The 20,081-nt window shown below is 41.5% G+C and overlaps 1 protein-coding gene across 1 annotated transcript in view; it reads right to left on the minus strand.

Annotated features, from left to right (window-relative positions):
- LOC139539869 (cadherin-13-like) overlaps positions 1-20,081 on the minus strand; it is a 704,975-nt gene that overhangs the window by 452,693 nt on the left and 232,201 nt on the right. Inside the window, exon 3 of the mRNA XM_071343218.1 lies at positions 10,220-10,431. Coding sequence (XP_071199319.1) covers positions 10,220-10,431 — 212 coding nt within the window. The remainder of the gene's footprint in view (positions 1-10,219; positions 10,432-20,081) is intronic.

Genomic DNA, 20,081 nt, shown 5'->3' on the forward strand with positions numbered 1-20,081 from the left:
AAGCTTGGCACACCTGTAGTTTCTCACATTCTTCTCTGCAGATCCTCTCCAGCTCGGTCAGCTTGGATGGGGAGCGTCGCTGCACAGGTATTTTTAGGTCTCTCCAAAAATGTATGATCGGGATCAAGTCCGGGCTTTGGCTGGGCCACTCAAGGACATTCACAGAGTTGACCCGAAGCCACTCCTGCATGTTCTTCGCTGTGTGCTTAGGGTTGTTGTCCTGTTGGAAGGTGAACATTTGCCCTAGTCTGAGCACTCTGGAGCAGGTTTTTGTCAAGGATCTCTCTGTACTTTGCTCTGTTCATATTTCCCTCGATCCTGACTAGTCTCCCAGTCCCAGTCCCTGCCACTGAAAAACATACCCACAGCATGATGCTGCCACCACCATGCTTCATCCATAGGGATGCTGCCAGGTTTCCTCCAGACGTGACGCTCGGCATTCAGGCCAAAGAGTTCAATCTTGGTTTCATCAGACCAGATAATCATGTTTCCTTAAGATTCCTTTTGTCAAACTCCAAGGCTGTCATGTGCCTTTTACTGAGGAGTGGCTTGCATCTGGCCACTCTACCACAAAGGCCTGAATGGTGGAGTGCTGCAAAGATGGTTGTCCTTCTGGAAGGTTCTCCCATCTCCACAGAGGAACTCTGGAGCTCTGTCAGAGTGACCATTGGGTTCTTAGTCCCCTTCCTGACCAAGGCCATTCACCCTTCGATTACTCAGTTTGGCCGGGCAGTCAGCTCTAGGAAGAGTCTTGGTGGTTCCAAAAATTCTTCCATTTAAGAATGATGGACGCCACTGGGTTCTTGGAGACCTTCAATGCGGCAGAATTATTTTGGTACCCTTCCCCAGATCTGTGCCCCACCGCAATCCTGTCTCGACGCTCTACGGACAATTCCTTCGACCTCAAGCCTTGATTTTTGCTCTGAAATGGACTGTCAACTGTGGGACCTTATATAGACAGGTGTCTTCTTTCAATCAATTTAATTTGTCCAATTGAATTTACCCCAGGTGGATTCCAATCACGTTGTACAAACATCTCAAGGCTGATCAATGGAAACAGGATGCACCTGACCTCAATTTCGAGTCTCATAGCAAAGGGTCTAAATACTTATATTTTAATACATTTGCTAAAATGATTCAAGCCTGTTTTCGCATTGTCATTATGGGGTACTGTGTTTAGATTCATGAGTATTTTTTTTATTTAATCCATTTTAGAATAAGGCAGTAACGTAACAAAATGTGGGAAAAGTCAAGGCGTCTGATTACTTTCTGAATGCACTGTATGGAAAACAGGTTTCTCTTGTAAGATTGTGATGGTCAACTTTGGGGATGTACTGACTTGGCAGTTATTCAGGGCAAACAGAGACACCTGGCCCATAATGGGTTAAGGAACAGAGTATGGCAAAGAGGAGTGAGAGAAGTTGCTGATGGTGGTGGCTCCTGATTGACCTAGGCCCTTTAGGCATTGCGACAGACAGAGCCTTCGTCACTCACTGACTGAGAACAGAGTTATTGCGGCAACAATGTCACGTCCTTGTCCATTCTGCCCATGAATACTATATTGAGAAGTGTCATCAGTCATTCCTGACTGTCTTTTGGAGAGGTGGCACTTACACGCGGACACAGACGCAACATACTAGTGCTAGTCTCCAGACACTACAAACAAGAACAATCCTGGTTGTTATTACATACATAAAAGTGATCACAACCTATGAACTGTGGAGGTCAATATCAGGTCAACTAAGCACTTTGGAAGTTTGCTAAAGAATTTATTGACAGACATTACTGACGTTAATGTCATGACTTGTAACACAGACAGTGCCCTCCTAACACAGTGACCCAGGCCTAGACATGCATAAATAGTAAACAACAGAGAGTCTGACAGAGATACAGCACAGTACTTTAACAGAAAGAGCAAGTGAGAGTGCAAGCTTACACTGCAGTAAGAGTAGTTGTAGTATGAACTGTCAACTGCTAGGTTGTGGCAGCATTATATAACTTGAGGACAAGAGGACATGAGGGAAAACAATGTTTTCTTTGGGGTTTTTTTTCTCTGGATGCAATATTTGTATTTATTTTATCTTTATTTAACAACGCAAGTCAGTTAAGAACAAATTCTTATTTTCAATGACGGCCTAGGAACAGTGGGCTTACTGCCTTGTTCAGGGGCAGAACAACAGATTTTACCTTGTCAGCTCGGGGATTCGATCTTACTAGTCCAACGCTCTAACCACTATGAAATTTCCTTCAGAGTGAAATGGCATGGAATAAGAACTACTTAGCCAACTAAATAAGATTTTTGAATTATTAGTTATATTTTGCTCTTATCAATTGTTACACTTGAAAAGTGCTATTTATTTTCCAGAGGGTGGCCATTGTACTATATATAACAGAAAGAAAACAGAAAAAGAAACCATATTCCATATCTTATTGAAATGCATTATTCCATTAATTCCCATATTGATCCCCAGCCAAAGAGAATGAATTATAACTTCTAACTGGAACCTCCATCAGAAGTTAGCCAGCTAATTAGCTACTAGCTATTTAGTCATTGTTAGCCACTGCTAGCAGTTTTTACCTTTAGCACAGACACCAGCCGCTATAGCCCGGATAGCCCGGATAATATCTGCCAGTCTGCACAGCGTGATGTCAGCCCTGAGCATATCGGACTGCTTTTTTTTTTTCACTACATCACCGGATTCCTGCCGCAAGCTCTGGACCATTACACCGGATCATCGCAGCTAGCTAGCTGCTACCGAGTGGCTATCACCCTTGTCCAGAAGCAAGCACCAGTTAGCCTCGAGCTAGGCCCATTCCCCCGGCTATGGGCCTAGCTCGAAGTACACCAACTACAATACCTCTCTTGCCAATTGGCCTGGACCCTTTGTTGACACGGAGCCCCGCCAATCAATCATGACTGGTCTGCTGACGTATTTCGGCCGATGTGCTGTCAACCGGCATCTTCGTCATTGATGTCAGTGAGGACCCAGCTACTAGCCTCGGGCCGCTAACTCTCTGAGCACCGTGTCTCCCGCTCACCTAGCGTAGTGACAACTGCCGAGCGGCTCCCTGTTTAGTCCATTACTGTTTATTGGACCCTATGATCAATCGGCTACACAGCTGATGCCTACTGGACTGTTCATTAACACGGTACTTCATTTTGTTTATCTGTCAAATGCAGGCCCTGTGTGTAGCTAACTGACCCTCTCTGCCCATTCATCGCCATTTACCCATTGTTGTTGTCTTAGCTGTTTACCCATTGTTGTCTTAGTCCTCCCAATCAACACCTGTGATTGCTTTATGCCTCCCTCTAATGTCAATATGCCTTGTATACTGTTGTTTAGGGTAGCTCTCATTGTTTTGTTTTACTGCGGAGCCCCTAGTCCCGCTCTATATGCCTCGGTTAGCTCCCTTGCCCCACCCTCCACACATACGGAGACCGCACCTAGCTTAACTGGCGCTTCCAGAGATGCAGCCTCTCTCATCGTCACTCAATGCCTAGGTTTAGCTCCACTGTACTCCACTGTACTCTACCTTGCCCTTGTCTGTGCATTATGCCCTGGATCTATCCTACCACGCCCAGAAGTCTGCTCCTTTTACTCTCTGTTCTAAACGCCCTAGACACCCAGGTCTTATAGCCTTTATCCGTACTCTTATCCTACTCCTCCTTAGTTCCTCTGGTGATGTAGAGGTTAACCCAGGCCATGTGTGTCCCTAGGGGCTCTGATATTTTTACTTCTGTAACCGGAAATGCCTTGGGTTCATGCAAGTTAACATCAGAAGCCTCCTTCCTAAGTTTGCTTTATCAGAAATAAGTCTCTCACTGTTGCGGCTTGTTTATAGACCCCCTCAGCTCCCAGCTGTGCCCTGGACACCATATCTGAATTGATTGCCCCCCATCTATTGTCAGAATTCATACTGTTAGGTGACCTAAACTGGGATATGCTTAACACCCCGGCCGTCCTACAATCTAAGCTAGATGCCCTCAATCTCATAGAAATTATCAAGGAACCTACCAGGTACAACCCCAAATCCGTAAACATGGGGACCCTCATAGATATCATCCTGACCAACTTGCCCTCTAAATACACCTCTGCTGTTTTCAACCAGGATCTCAGCGATCACTGCCTCATTGCCTGCATCCGTTATGGGTCCGCGGTGAAACAACCACCCCTCATCACTGTCAAATACTTCCTAAAGCACTTCTGCAATCAGGCCTTTCTAATCAACCTGGCCTAGGTATCCTGGAAGGATATTGACCTCATCCCGTCAGTAGAGGATACCTGGACACTAAAGTCCATGGAGAATAAGAGGATCTCCTCTCAGCTGCCCACTGCACTGAGGCTAGGAAACACTGTCACCACCGATAAATCCACATATATCGAGAAATTGAATAAGAATTTGTCTACGGCTGGCCATGCTTTCCACCTGGCTACCCAAACCCCGGCGAACAGCTCTGCACCCCCCGCAGCAACTAGCCCAAGCCCCCCCCCCACCACCGCTTCTCCTTCAACCAAATCCAGATAGCTGATGTCCTGAAAGAGCTGCAGAATCTGGAACCATACAAATCAGCTGGGCTGGAAAATCTGGACCCTCTCGTCCTAAAATTATCCACCGCCATTGTCGCAACCCCTATTACCAGTCTGTTCAACAACCTCTATTTCGTATCGTCTGAGATTCCTAAAGATTAGAAAGCGGCCGCGGTCATCCCCCTCTCCAAAGGGTAGAGACACTCTAAACCCAAACTGTTACAGACCTTTATCCATCCTGCCCTTCTTTTCTAAAGTCTTCGAAAGCCAAGTGAACAAACAGATCACTGACCATCTCGAATTCCACTGTACCTTCTCCGCTATGCAATCCAGTATCCGAGCTGGTCACGGGTGCTCCTCAGCCACGCTCAAGGTCCTAAAGGATATCATATCCACCAAAACAGTACTGTGCAGCCGTCTTCATCGACCTCGCCAAGGCTTTCGACTCTGTCAATCACCGTATTCTTATCGGTAGACTCAACAGCCTTGGTTTCTCAAATGACTGCCTCGCCTGGTTCACTAACTACTTCTCAGATAGAGTTCAGTGTGCCAAATCGGAGGGCCTGTTGTCCGGACCTCTGGCAGTCGCTATGGGTTCAGGGTTCAATTCTCGGGCCGTCTCTTTTCTCTGTAAATATCAATGATGTTGATCTTGCGCGGGTGATTATTTGATCCATCTCTACGCAGACGACACCATTCTGTATACATCTTGCTCTTCTTTGGACACTGTGTTAACTACTTGACGCTAGGGGTCAGATTTGTTTAAATTTTTTAAATAACGTTCCCAAGGGAAACGGACTATTTCTCAGGTCCAGATCGTAGAATATGCATATAATTTACAGATTAGGATAGAAAACACTCCAAAGTTTCCAAAACTGTTAATATATTGTCTGTGAGTATAACAAAACTGATTCTGCAGGCGAAAACCTGAGAAAATCTAACCCGGAAGTGATGTTTTTTTAAATCTGTGTTTCCTGGCCAGTCTTTCTTCCATTTAAAGGGGTATCAACCAGATTCATTTTCCAATGGTTTCCTCAGGCTGTGACCAGGCTTTCGACATAGTTTCAGGCTTTTATTTTGAAAAATGAACGAGATTTTTCAAAAGTAGTCAGGTGTTCTCTGAATAGTTCCTGCGCGCGAGAGGGGAGCTCTCCATTTTCCTTTTCTCTCTTATTGAATAGGTTACGGTCCGGTTGAAATATTATCGATTATGTTTGTTAAAAACAACCTGAGGATTGATTATAAAAAACATTTGACTTGTTTCTACGACCATTACGGATACTTTTTGGAATTTTCATCGAACGGAACGAGGCTGTAGTTTTCTGAACATAACGCGCAACCCAAATGGCGTTTTATTGTTATAAAAGTAATATTTATCGAACAAAAATAACATTTATTGTGTAATTGGGAGTCTCCTGAGTGCAAACATCCGAAGATTATCAAAGGTAAGCGATTAATTTTATTGCTTTTCTGACTTTCGTGACCATGCTAATTTGGGGCTAGCTGTTGTAGCATTGATTGATACACTCACAAAAGCTCGGATTTCTTTCTCTGTAAAGCATATTTTCAAAATCTGACACGATAGGTGGATTAACAACAAGCTAAGCTGTGTTTTGGTATATTTCATTCGTGATTGCATGATTATAAAAAATGTTAGTAATATTTTTGAATTTGGCGCCCTGCAATTCAGCGGTTGTTTAGGGAAATGATCCCGCTAAAAGGATCTGTGCACAGAGAGGTTAACTTCTGGTCAATAAGGGGGCGCTGTTTTCACTTTGGAAAAAATCGTGCCCAATTTAAATGGCCTCGTACTCTTTCTAGATCATACAATATGCATATTATTATTACTATTGGATAGAAAACACTCGCAAGTTTCTAAAACTGTTTGAATTACATCTGTGAGTAAAACAGAACTCATTTTGCAGCAAACTTCCATACAGGAAGTGAAAAATCTGAAAACTTCTCTGAAGGCTCTGTTTCAGGGCCTGCCTATTAAATTGCCTTATATTTATCGATATGCATGCACTTCATACGCCTTCCACTAGATGTCAACAGGCAGTGGAAGGTGGAATGGGGTGTCTAGCTTGATCTGAGGTCGAACAAGAGCTTTTGGAGTGACAGGTCAGCCATTTTGTCAGAGCTCCACATTGTTTTCTGAAAAGCGGTCGGTATACACGGCGAATATCTCCGGCTCTGATTTTATTTGACACATTTGATAATAACATCATAAAGTATGTTTTTTCAACCGAGTTTTATCAGTTTATTAAACGTTTATTGGGACTTTTGGAGTTTTCCGTTCTTTGCGCCAAGAGAGGATGGGAATGTTAGTAACCTTGGCTAGCATTGTGGAGCGAATTCGACAGAAGAAATGGACATTCTAAAACCAAACAACGATTTATTCTGGACCAAGGACTCCTTGTACAACATTCTGATGGAAGCTCAGCAAAAGTAAGAAAAAATGTATGATGTTATTTCGTATTTCTGTGTAAAATATTGACTCCTAATCTCCGCCGTGTTGGTGAGTGCTGTCTCACAATAACGCAAGCTGTATGTTATGGTAAAGTTATTTTTAAAAATCGAACACAGCGGTTGCATTAAGAACCAGTGTATCTTTCATTTGCCATACCACAAGTATTTTTATGTAAAGTTTATGATGAGTTCTTTGGTCAGATTAGGTGAGTGTCCAAAATATCTCCGGACATTCTGGGAAAATGTTGCTACATATTCACAATGTATAACCACGATTGCAGCGCTAAATATGCAAATTTTCAAACAAAACATAAGTGTATTGTATAACATGATGTTATAAGACTGTCATCTGATGAAGTTGTCCAAAGGTTAGTGATTAATTGTATATCTTTTGCTGGTTTTTGCGAAAGCTACCTTTGCGGTGAATAAATGCGTTTGTGTGTTTGGCTATTGTGGTAAGCTAATATAATTCTACATTGTGTTTTCGCTGTAAAACACTTAAAAATCGGAAATATTGGCTGGATTCACAAGATGTTTATCTTTCATTTGCTGTACACCATGTATTTTTCATAAATGTTTTATGATGAGTATTTATATATTTCACGGTGCTCTCTGTAATTATTCTGGCTGTTTTGATGCTATTTGTGACGGTGGCTGCAATGTAAAACTACGATTTATACCTATAAATATGCACATTTTCGAACAAAACATAAATGTATTGTATAACATGATCTTATAAGACTGTCATCTGATGAAGTTGTTCAAAGGTTAGTGATTAATTTTATCTCTATTTGTGGGTTTTGTGAAAGCTATGTTTGCGGTGAAAACATGGGGTTGTGTGTTTGGCTATTGTGGTGAGCTAACATAAATATATATTGTGTTAACGCTGAAAAACATTTAAAAAACCGGACATGTTGGCTGGATTCATAAGATGTTTATCTTTCATTTGCTGTATTGGACTTTTTAATGTGTGGAAGTTAAATATTTAAAAAAAATATTTTTGAATTTCGCGCGCTGCGAAGGCAGCGGAATGTTGTGGGTGTTCCGCTAGCGGAACCCCGGGGCGAGAAAGGTTAATAAAATATTTTTTCTTGAGTGTACTTTTAACAGAGCTGAGATTTAGTTCAAAGTGCATTCCCCCTACTGCTTACACCTATCCAGTTGTTTCAGAGCAATCCGATTATTGTGCCAGTATAGTTAGGCCCTGTCGAGAAAAAAACCCTGACCCCTTCTTAGATCTGAAACAACTGGATAGGTGTAAGCAATGGGGGTATGCACTTTGAAGTAAATCTCAGCTCTGTTAAAAGTACTGTGCATTCAAGAAAAACGATTTTATTGATCATAGCGATTCAGGAATATTATTAATACAGGGCAATATGCCCCACCAACATGATACAACTATACAGACTGATAGACATGGACATGGTGGCGTAGCAGGAAGATTGGAGTACTCTGAACCAAGATCCCAGGTGAGGACATGTCGAATAATAAATACTGTATAAATTAACATGTACAATGTAATCATGTATGTGCAACTGTGCAGTCTCTTCGGGGGGGGGGGCATTTCTGTGGGATTATCAGGCAACATCCATGAAATGTGTCTAGAAAATGAGTATCTAATATTCTGAGAACATGGCAACAATGTTCTGTGTAGGTTTGGTGTAACGTCGTTGGAATATTCTCCTAACCTTCAGATAACTGGACACATTGCAACACATTGCAACATCCCATGAAACATGTCTAGAACATGCTAAGTAGGTTCTCAGGAGGTTTTTGCTAACATACATAGAATATTTCCCTAAAAAACGGAAAACTGGATACTCAAACATCAAGGGAACATTACATGTAACATCACAAACATGTTTTCTCTCCCTAGAAATGTTAGCTGGGCAGTCACATCTGCCTGTTTTTTCCCCCTTTTCTCCGCCTGTCTTTCTGCCCCTTTTGTGTTCAATCCTTTTCTATTTCTCTTTCTCTTCTTCAAATATAACCTTATTATGTCTAATATTCGCCTCCGTCTCTCTATTCTTACTTTCCCTATTTGCCTAAGTCATGAGGTCCATGTGTTCTATGCAATTAAGACTAATATCACCCACTGGGTAGAGCAGCAGAGAGAGATATCAAAGAGCCAGAACAAAGGGAGGGGCCAATGGATGATCTGGGATTGGAGCTGGTCTGACACTGCTTCAACAGAAAAATTCTGCAGAAAAGTTCAAAAGGTAAAATTGGGCCATTGCCATCCAACCATCCAACCCAAAACAATTATATAACACTTATTCTTGTCAATATGTGTAATGTCTCGTTAATTTATGGCAAGGAAATGATATATAGCGGAGCTTCTTTTAACTTGCATCGGTAGACTAAAAACAATTTTAAAAAACAGAGAGCCTTCAGATTCGCCCACAAGGACAATATGGTGACATTACTCATAAGGAAATCTTCTCTACCCACTCACACACAGAATGGAGATTACTAATTCACTTATGTCCTCCCAGGCCTGCCAAAGATATACTAGTGGACTGGCTAACTAAATAAATGATGGGAAAGGTAAAAACAAATGAAGGCAGTGTGATGCATGGAGATGGAGAGAGAGAGCTGCTCATTAGGCCGCGAGTCGGAGAAACGACACCAGCGGGACACCTGGGCAAGGAGCAGGAAAGAACAACGATTGGAGGAGAGATAACAGAATATATAAGATGGCCCTGGAAAATGTTTTAATCAAGTTGGCAGCACTAGTGCTGGCCTGGAGGGTGGGGACTGGAACAGGCTAGAAGGTAAGAGGAGGGGGTGGAGTGGGCTATATGAATACTGTGAAGTTGATTAATTTGGTTTTGTAGATTTTTGGACAAAAATCAAGTACCTGTATTTGTTACTTTGAACAAAGAGGAACAAAGATGTGAAATATGTAAAAAGCAGTAGGCACGGTGGGCCTTTCTATAAACAGTACTTGCATGACAAAAGTAAGATGCAGGTAATATCACAGTAATTTCCTCAACCACCAGCTCTCCAAACCCAAATTAAGTCCAATCATCCCAGCGGGAGGAAGTCACTCTAAATACATACATATTGTAGATGAATACAATGAAAAGACACAAGGCTGTAATTTAAAAAACGATGACATCTGACCCTCAACAACTTGTTGTTGGTACTAAATGCTGAATAGTGACAATTATCAGCATCTCTCATGGTAAGAGATATCCATTGGACAGCTAGTGACTCACCCTGAGTGTTTGGGGAGACCGGGGTAGAGCTCCTACAATGTCCACCTGTGCCATATCCTCAGCATGCTCATTGACACCATGGATGAACATGACGGTGCCGCTGTCAATCACGTCCCGTCTGGCCACCAGGTTCATCTCCTCATCAACTTGGAAGTCTGGGTGGGACACCTCGAACGCCATGCCCTCGTTCCCCACACAGTCATCAAATAACACTGCGGGGAGAGAGAGAAAGAGGAATAAAATACCACAGCTGTTACCAACACTGTTTAGACAGCTTTGCTAGATGGTTGTCCCTTCACATATCTTTATTGAGTTCCTGTGCATCACAGGGACTCTCCCTAATCTACACGTGCTGTCTCTGATCAGTAGCAGTCTCTTCCAGGGTTCAGTGATCCCTACGCGTAAACAACGTCACATAAATGAGACCTGCCATGGTAGCTATTCAAATTAGCTAACCTTTGGCTCCCTCTCTGTCAATTACAAATACACAAATGGACAGATACATATACACACATCCACATCTGCTAATGCTGTACCTACTACTCCTTATACATAAGTATGTGATACTGTGCGGAGTGTGAATGTTTGCTTTCATTTAGTTTTTTTTATCGCTTTGGTGCAATTTTCCTAAGTATGTGGTACATTTTCACAATGCTTAGTACAAAACTCAAAACAGATAATCAAAAAGGAAGTTGTTTCAAAACTCTAAGCACATTTTCAATTGACTTGAAGTACGACACACAAAATCATACAGTCATCATTCAGTCTTTCATCTAGAAATACATGGTTCACATTGCAATGCATGTTCATATAAAGTAATTGCTTTTCACAATGTAATGCTCACATTACTTTTGATATGATTGTGTTCTCACTCGTTAAAGGCCCAGTGCAGTAACAACATGATTTTCCTGTGTTTTATATATATTTCCACACAATGTGGTTGGAATAATACTGTGAAATTGTAAAAATTATGCGAATGCCTTTTTTGTATAAAATATGTTTGAAAAGACCACATGAACATGTCTACCTGTTTTGGTGGTGCCTGGTGACATCAGTTAACTTCTTCAGGCTAGGGTCAATTTTTCTCCACTTCCTGTCTGAATGACATGCCCAAAGTAAACTGCCTGTTACTCATGCCCAGAAGCCAGGATATCCATATAATTGATACCATTGGATAGAAAACACTTTGAATTTTGTAGCAATGTTCAAATAATGTTTGAGAATATAACACCATAGATATGGTAGGAGAAAATCCAAAGAAAAACCAACCAGAATTGTTTTTTTTGAGAGCCCATGCTCTTTCAATGGAAAGTATAGGGTTATATCCAAATCCAGCTCCCAGATTGAAATTCCTATGGCTTCCATTAGATGTGAACAGTCTTTGTTCAAGGTTTTAGGCTTGTTTCTTCCAAAACGAGGAAAAGTTTAGTACTAGGAGTCAGAGTTGGAAATCAATCTGTACCCTAACAAAACAACCATGCATGTTGTAGCTGGGACCCTGTGGATTGCAAATCAGAGGAAGATTTTCAAAAAGTAAGTGAATATTTAATCGCTATTTATGATTTTATGATGCCTGTGCTGGTTAAATAATATTTTGATGTGGGGGCGCCGTCCTCAAACAATCGCATGGCATGCTTTCACTTTAAAGCCTATTGTAAATCGGACAATGCAGTTAGATGAACAAGACTTTTAACCGATATAAGACACTTGTATCTACCTAAATGTTTAATATCCATAATTTTTATGATCATTTATTTGAATTGCGCGCCATCCAATTTCACAGGAATTTGATGACCGGTTGTCCCGCTGGCCTAGCCCTAATTTTAAACCAATAGCAAAAAATACAAGATACACATTTCAAATCTGTTCTTTTTGAAGTGCTGGTTAGAAAGAATAGTAGATGGTAAATATCATTTTCCATACAGAATTCGAATAAAACGTGACATGCACAATTTTGTATTATTACTGGTATCCAATGGCAGGTTGTGAGCATGTTGTGAAATATGTCATTCTTACAGTTTCATTATCCTTATACAGCACATACGTAGGACAAATCATCATAATTGGGGTATTGTAAAGCAGTTGGCTACTGTAAAAACGTAGCACGCTGTTGTATGCCATCACCTTTTCTACATGACTTGTCAACTGATACAGTATCGTCTGTCTTTTTGCTGAAATTCATCAGCTTTTGTAATATACAACACAGGTATTTCAGTAGTGCATTGTAAACTACACCATAATTCCAAAAATAGCACATAGTATGTGACTCTTTCCACTTAGTCCTATTGGAACACACTGGCTGATGGAGAATAATGATTTAGTATTTACAGCCACATAGGATTTGGTTTTACCTTCCAACATAAATTGATACATTTATGAGGAAAAAATATAGAAATTGACAGCGGTCAGCATTTATCAAAATATATACACGGAGTGTACAAAACATTAAGAACACCTTCCTAATATTGCGTTGCACACTTTGCCCTCAGAAAAGCCTAAATTTATCGGGGCATGGACTCTACAAGGTGTCGAAAGCGTTCCACAGAGATGCTGTGCCATGTTGACTCCAATGCTTCCCACAGTTGTGTTAAGTTGGCTGGATTTATTTTGGGTGGTGGACCATTCTTGATACACACGGGAAACTGTTGATCATGAAAAACCCAGCAGCGTTGCAGTTCTTGACATAAACCGGTGCACCTGGCGCCTACTACCATACCCCGTTCAAAGGCACTTAAATCTTTTGTCTAGCCCAATGGTCTCCTCCCCTTCATCTACACTGACTACAAAGGGAAAACCAGCTGAGAGCTGACCATTGACGCGAGCCTACCAGACGAGTCAAATGCCTTTTATGCTCGCTTCGAAGCAAGCAACACTGAATCATGCATGAGAGCACCAGCTGTTCCAGACGACTGTGTGATCACGCTCTTCATAGCCGATGTGAGCATAAACTTTAAACAGGTCAACATTCACAAGGCCGTAGGGTCAGAAGGATTACCAGGACGTGTACTCAGAACATGTGAGGACCAACTGGCAAGTGTCTTCACTGACATTTTCAACCTCTCCCTGTCTGTACTACCAACATGTTTCAAGCAGACCATCATAGTCCCTGTGCCCCAGTAACCGAAGTTAACCTGCCTGAATGACTACCACCCCGTAGCACTCACATCGGTAGCCATGATGTGCTTTGAAATGCTGGTCATGGCTCACATCAACACCATCATTCCGGAAACCCTACACCCACTCTAATTCGCATACCGCCCCAACAGATCTACAGATGAATACCTCCAAATATCTCCATCTGCAACTGGATCATGGACTTCCTGAAGGGCCGCACGCAGGTGGTAAAGGTGGGCCAATCAGGGGTGTGCACTTAGTCCCCTCCTGTACTCCCTGTTCACCTACGACTGTCATGGTTCCACCTGTCACCAGAGGGCGGCAGAGACCGTCCTAGAGACATTAATGACACTCAGATGTGTCCTATTACACATTATGATTTCCCTGTTAAAAGAGGTGTGTTTTCTGATGTCCTTTGCAGAAGCTTGAATTGTTTACCGTGTGCGTTTGTTTCCTGAGTGATTTAAGACTTTATGTTTGTTGGTTTTTTCCAGTGTACTGTGATCCTGCGGCTACTGTTTATCAGTAAAGTATTTATGTTTATCCTTAACTTCTCTAGTGTAGGGGGCAGCATTTTCACGTTTGGATGAAAAACATACCCAAATTCAACTGCCAGTTACTCATCGCCAGGAGATAAGATATGCATATTATTAGTAGATTTGGATAGAAAACACTCTGAAGTTTCTAAAACTGTTTGAATCATGTCTGTGAGTATAACAGAACGTATTTAGCAGGCGAAACTCCGAGGACAAACCATTCAGAATTTCTTTTTTTTTTAGGTCACTGTCTTTTCAATGAGGTTTCATTAGGAAACCAGATTTCTAAGCAACTTGCTTGCAGTTCCTACGGCTTCCACTAGATGTCAACAGTCGTGAGAAATAGGTTGAGGTTATTCCTTTGTGTAATGAAGAAATACGGCCATCTTGAAGTCGAGGCACGCCTGGTGTCCTAGACATGCGTTTCAATCAAACAGAAGGCATGCTACATATCGTTTTAATCCTGTATTGAACACATATCACCCCGTCTTCAATTTTATCGATTATTAACATTAAAAAATACCTAAAGTTGTATTACATAAGTAGTTTGACATTTTTTGGCAAAGTTTACAGGTAACCTTTGATATATTTTGTCGTCATGTTTGAGCAAGTTGGAACCGGTATTTTTCTGGATCAAACGCGCCAAATAAATGGACATTTTGGACATATATGGACATATACGTCCATATTGGACATATACATTTTGGACATATATATTTTGGAATTAATCGAACAAAAGGACCATTTGTGATGTTTATGGGACATATTGGAGTGCCAACAACAGAAGCTCGTCAAAGGTAAGCCATGAATTATATTTTTATTCTGCGTTTTGTGTCGCTCCTGCAGGGTTGAAATGTTTTCTCTCTTTTGTTTACAATGGTGCTATGCTCAGATAATAGCTTCGTATGCTTTCGCTGAAAAGCCTATTTGAATTCTGACATGTTGGCTGGATTCACAACCAGTGTAGCTTTAATTTGATATCTTTCATGTGTGATTTAATGAAAGTTTGATTTTATAGTAATTTTCATAATCATTCATTTTAATGTGGTGCTATGCATTTTCTCAGGCTTTTTACCAAGTGATACAGTAGCGTCTTGCCTAAACTCTGATTTTTGGATATAAATATGAACTTTACTGAACATAAAATACATGTATTGTGTAACATGAAGTCCTATGAGTGATGAAGATTATCAAAGGTTAGTGATTAATTTTATCTCTATTTCTGCTTTTTGTTAATGTTCTCTTTAGCTGAAAAAATGGCTGTCTTTTTCTGTGACTTGGCTCATACCTTACATAGTCATTTGGTGTGCTTTTGTCGTAAAACCTTTTTGAAATCGGAGACTTTGGCTGGATTTACAACAAGTGTAGCTTTAAAATGGTGTAAAATACTTGTATGTTTGAGGAATTTAAATTATGGGATTTCTGTTGTTTTGAATTTGGCGCACTGCAGTATCACTGGCTGTTGATGAGGTGGGACGCTAACGTCCCACATACCTTAGAGTGGTTAACCACTGATTCCTCGTCTGGTCTCTTCTCTGCACCTGGGTTCAACTGCACAACGTCACAAAGACTGCGTGGCCAAGCACGACTCCAACACCAAGTTTGCTGACGACAACAGTGGTAGGACCGATCACCGGCAATGATGAGACAGCCTATAGGGAGGAAGTCAGACCTGGCAATGTGATGCCAGGACAACAACACCTCCCTCAACGTGAGCAAGACAAAGGAGCTGATTGTGGACTACAGGAAAAGGAGGACCGAACACACCGCCATTCACATCGGCGGGGCTATAGTGGTCCAAACAATCATGGTCCAAACAAGCCAAGTCAGTCGTGAAGAGGGCACTACAACACCTTTTCCCCCTCAGGAGACTGAAAAGACTTGACATTGGTCCCCAGAACCTCAAAAAGTTATAAAGCTGCACCATCGAGAGCATCCTGCCCGGTTGCATCACCGCCCTGTATGGCAACTGCTCGGCATCCGACTGCAAGGCGCTACGGAGGGTAGTGCGTAAGGCCCAGTACATCACTGGGACCAAGATTACTGTCGTCCAGGACCTCTATACTTGGCGATGTTAGAGGAAGGCCCCCAAAAAATTGTCAGAGACTACCGTCAACCAAGTCATAGACTGTTATTTTTGCTAGAGCAACGAGAACAGTTTCTACCCCCAAGCCAAAAGACTGCTGGACAACTAATCAAATGGCCACCCGGAATATTTACTTTGACCCCCCCCCCCCCCTTTGTTTTTACACTGCTGCTACTCGCTGTTTATTATCTATGCATAGTCACTTCACCCCTATCAACATTTACACATTACCTCTACTTGATACCAGTACCCCTTTATATATTTTGTGTTACTTTACTGTTTATTTAGTAAAACATTTCTTTACCAACAATGCAGTTCAAGAAATAGAGTTAAGGGCTTGTAAGTAAGCATTTCAAGGTAAGGTCTATCTATACCTGTTGTAGTCGGTGCATGTGACAAGTAAAGTTTGATTTGATTGAAGTGGTTTTAACAAGTGACATCAATAAGGGATCTTAGCTTTCACCTGGTCAGTCATGGAAAGGTGTTCCTAATGTTTTGTACACTAGGTGGACATTAACTAGGCACTGTTATTGATAATCACTTAACCATTTGGGAAACCTATATAGTTTAAACTCTTGTCCAGTACAGATTGAGAACTACATAATGAAAATGTCTGTTTTTAAAGTATAAACATATTGTAGCAGGTTCAAGGGTGTGGGGTTTCCACGTCACCAAGTTCAATAACCAAACACACACAAGGAGCACAGCTAGAATGCAAATGGGTAATTTATTAGGGGGTTTTGCACGCTGGGGGAGAATTCACCAACCATTTCACAGTCCACAAGCCATTCTCGTTGTCCGTTCTGTTCTCTAGGTGTAATCCTAAAACTCAGGTCCTCAGCCAAACCGGTTCGGTACACAGTGGGGGTAATCAGACCGCTATTTCTCTCTTCTCACACTCTCCATAAAATACACTTCCCTCTCCATTCTCTGCCCCTTTGTGCAGGCCGTTTCTTCTTTTATCCCCAAGCACTCCCTGGCTTAATGATCAGGCTCGCCTCGTTGGGGCAGGAAGTCTATATAAGGCTCGGGGGTGGAGCCAGCGGGCTACAAGATATCTCCCTTCAATTATCACTCCCCTCACCTCTCCCTGCCGTCTGCCACAATATAAAGTATGATACCTATTGTAATGTACTATTATGATGATGACTATTATGATTTTACTTCACAGTAAATTGTACAACATCTGATATTGGCAAGATCAGATAAGTACTGTATGTAACACGCATCCCCTATACAGTAAACATGTATTCAAAATGAAGTTGCTGGGGTCTTTTAGATGGAGGGGGGTTCACACTACTTTTCTAAAATAGCAGTGGTCAATACAGTAGTTTAATATATATTGTTTATGTAGCAGGTGCTTTTATCCAGTGACAACAGTGAGTCCATACATTTTTGTATGTGACCCCAGAGGGAATTGAACCCACAACACTGGTGTTGCTTGTCCTATGCTCTTACAAACTGAGCCACACAGGACCACTACAATATTTAAGTACCATTTACTGTAAAATACAGAACTGTAAAATACAATACATGATGACAATACAGATGGAAGGTGTATGATTGCCATCCCCATGAGTGTACCACTCTCCTTCAGGTCATGGATGAGGCACGCAAAGACATCAATCCAAACCAATGTCAGGCTTGGCTTCGCCATGCCAAAAGGCTTTTCTGCAGGTGCATGAACAATAAGGACATTTACTGCGATGTCGATGAGAACTTACGGCCAAATGTTCAAGACATGCTTGATGCAAACTAGTGCCTGTTAAACGTAATGTATCTTTCATTGATTTTATTTGTTTAATTTGATTACAGTACACGAATGCTATAATTATATCTGAGCAATACATTTATTTGTGCATCAATGATTGTGAAATATGTCTTTCATGATCACACCTTTGATCACACATGGGATAGAAATTATGGAAATGTTTATGGGTAGAGCAAGTGTATTGCCTAATGTGAAAATAGTGCAATGTACTGAAGTTTACGGTAGTGTACCATATTACATTCAAAGGGCAATTTTTTAATATTTGTCTTGCATTATTTGCTATTGAATTAACTGGAAAGATATCATTATGCTGTGTTTTGCTGATTAAATCAATGTTCTAATGGTATTTCACAGAAAACATATTTTGGACCATGCTGTGTGGTGAAAGATGAATGTACAGTAAAATGTTTTGAGTGCAATACTTGCTGTGTTACAAGTGTTACCAGTTTGGAGTTTTGTATTAAGAGTTTTGAAAATTCACCACATACTTGTGATAATAACACCAAAGTGATTGAAAAACACTGTAATAGAGATAATTAATACTTCAATCAGCTTTTATCACCGTCATGTGCTTTGCCTCAATTTCCCTCCCCATCCCTCATCATTCTCCACCCCTTACCATCACCATCCTCCTGCTGCAATTCCATGTCTGTACAAGGAAATGGAGTGGTAAAAAAAATATGTGTGTGTGTGTGTGTGTGTGTGTGTGTGTGTGTGTGTGTGTGTGTGTGTGTGTGTGTGTGTGTGTGTGTGTGTGTGTGTGTGTGTGTGTGTGTGTGTGTGTGTGTGTGTGTGTGTGTGTGTGTGTGTGTGTGTGTGTGTGCATCCATGTGTGAGTGTGTGTATGTATGCCACCCTGGACACGTGTGTAAAAGGCGTTTGTAGTCTGACCGAGAGATACCGGCACTCCACCATGGTTTATCCTCTCTGATTGTGTTGATCCTATCCTTATCTTACTTTACCACACTCCCCTCCTTGGCCCAACAACTACCTTTCTCTCATCCACCCTGCCCCATTCCACTGTGAGGAGCCCTGGAGGGAGATGGTGGGGTGAAAAGACCTCCATCCGGATTCTAGACTCATCACATTCTAGATATGGGGGTGAAGAATAACTTATATAACACTTCATTATTACATGTTCTGATTCACTTTGAGATCATAATTGTTTGAAAAACATGATGATTTCTGGGATATACATGGTTTGATGATGATTCCTGGAATCTGAGCGAGCAGCGGCTAGGGTATTAACAGCGCTATGTGCAAATGAGACCACTCCACCATAGAAGGAATCCACTGCTGCTTTAAGGAAAAGCCCTTTGATTTAATGTCGGGACAATGTTCTAAATAATACATCCATAATGAATGAATTCCATGTTCTCTTCTTTTCTGTACATAACAGAAAGATCCTTAGCAGCGTATACTCTCTAGCCATTGGAATTCTTAAACTGAAGGACACTGTACATATCATCTATGCATTCAGTTTATAATGGAGAGCCAGATTTTCAGTGTTTAAAGTTGGGCCCTTGGATGAAACTAACTCTCAAGTGACAAGAATGGGAAACACTCCTAGCTCATGAGTTTACCCATGAAACAACCTATATTCCTGCTCTAAACAGCTTGTACTATACACATTACATGCACATGTACATCTGGTGGCACTTCCAGTAACCCTGGGCCTGATACTGAGCTAATTGTAGTGTTGTACATTTTATGTTGAAAAACCCTCTTTAAAGGCCCAGTGCAGTCAAAATTATGTTTTTCCTATGTGCTGTATCATATTGTACAACAGTTGATGAAACTAAGACTGTAAAAGTGTGCTGGTTGAAAATAAAATCTACACAGGACCTTCTAATCAGCAGGTTTTGCATGCGTAGAGTTTCGGCTTGCCCGGTGACATCACCGGGTAAATTAGTTATTAGATCAATAACAAATCGAGTTCCAAACGTCTCTGTTTTAATTCAGTATATACCAGTGGCGTGCCGTGGGCCTGGGGCCTAGGCCTTCAGTGAGGTACTACACAGTCCCACCCGAATTAATCCACCTCTTATTACCATCATTATGCCATGGCTCTAGACACTATACATTTAGACAGAAACGCAGTATAACCAGGCGTTGCGTCACCTTGAAATTGACAAATTGACATTTTTGGGTAAACAGTGTTTAACAGACAACTCAAGTTTGCAAAGCCAGTGTGGCTCCAAACACCAAATCGATCACTTGCAAATAATAGGCATTCCCAGCAGTATAGTTTGCAGTGCTTCTCGGAGCCTGTGAGCAATTGACAGCGCTCGTAGTTGAAACTTTGAAAGTGGCGAGCGAACGAACCCCTTTCCCGCCTGTGACAGGCTTTGTGGC

Source organism: Salvelinus alpinus, chromosome 15 (genome assembly GCF_045679555.1).
Source record: "Salvelinus alpinus chromosome 15, SLU_Salpinus.1, whole genome shotgun sequence".
NCBI lineage: Eukaryota > Metazoa > Chordata > Actinopteri > Salmoniformes > Salmonidae > Salvelinus > Salvelinus alpinus.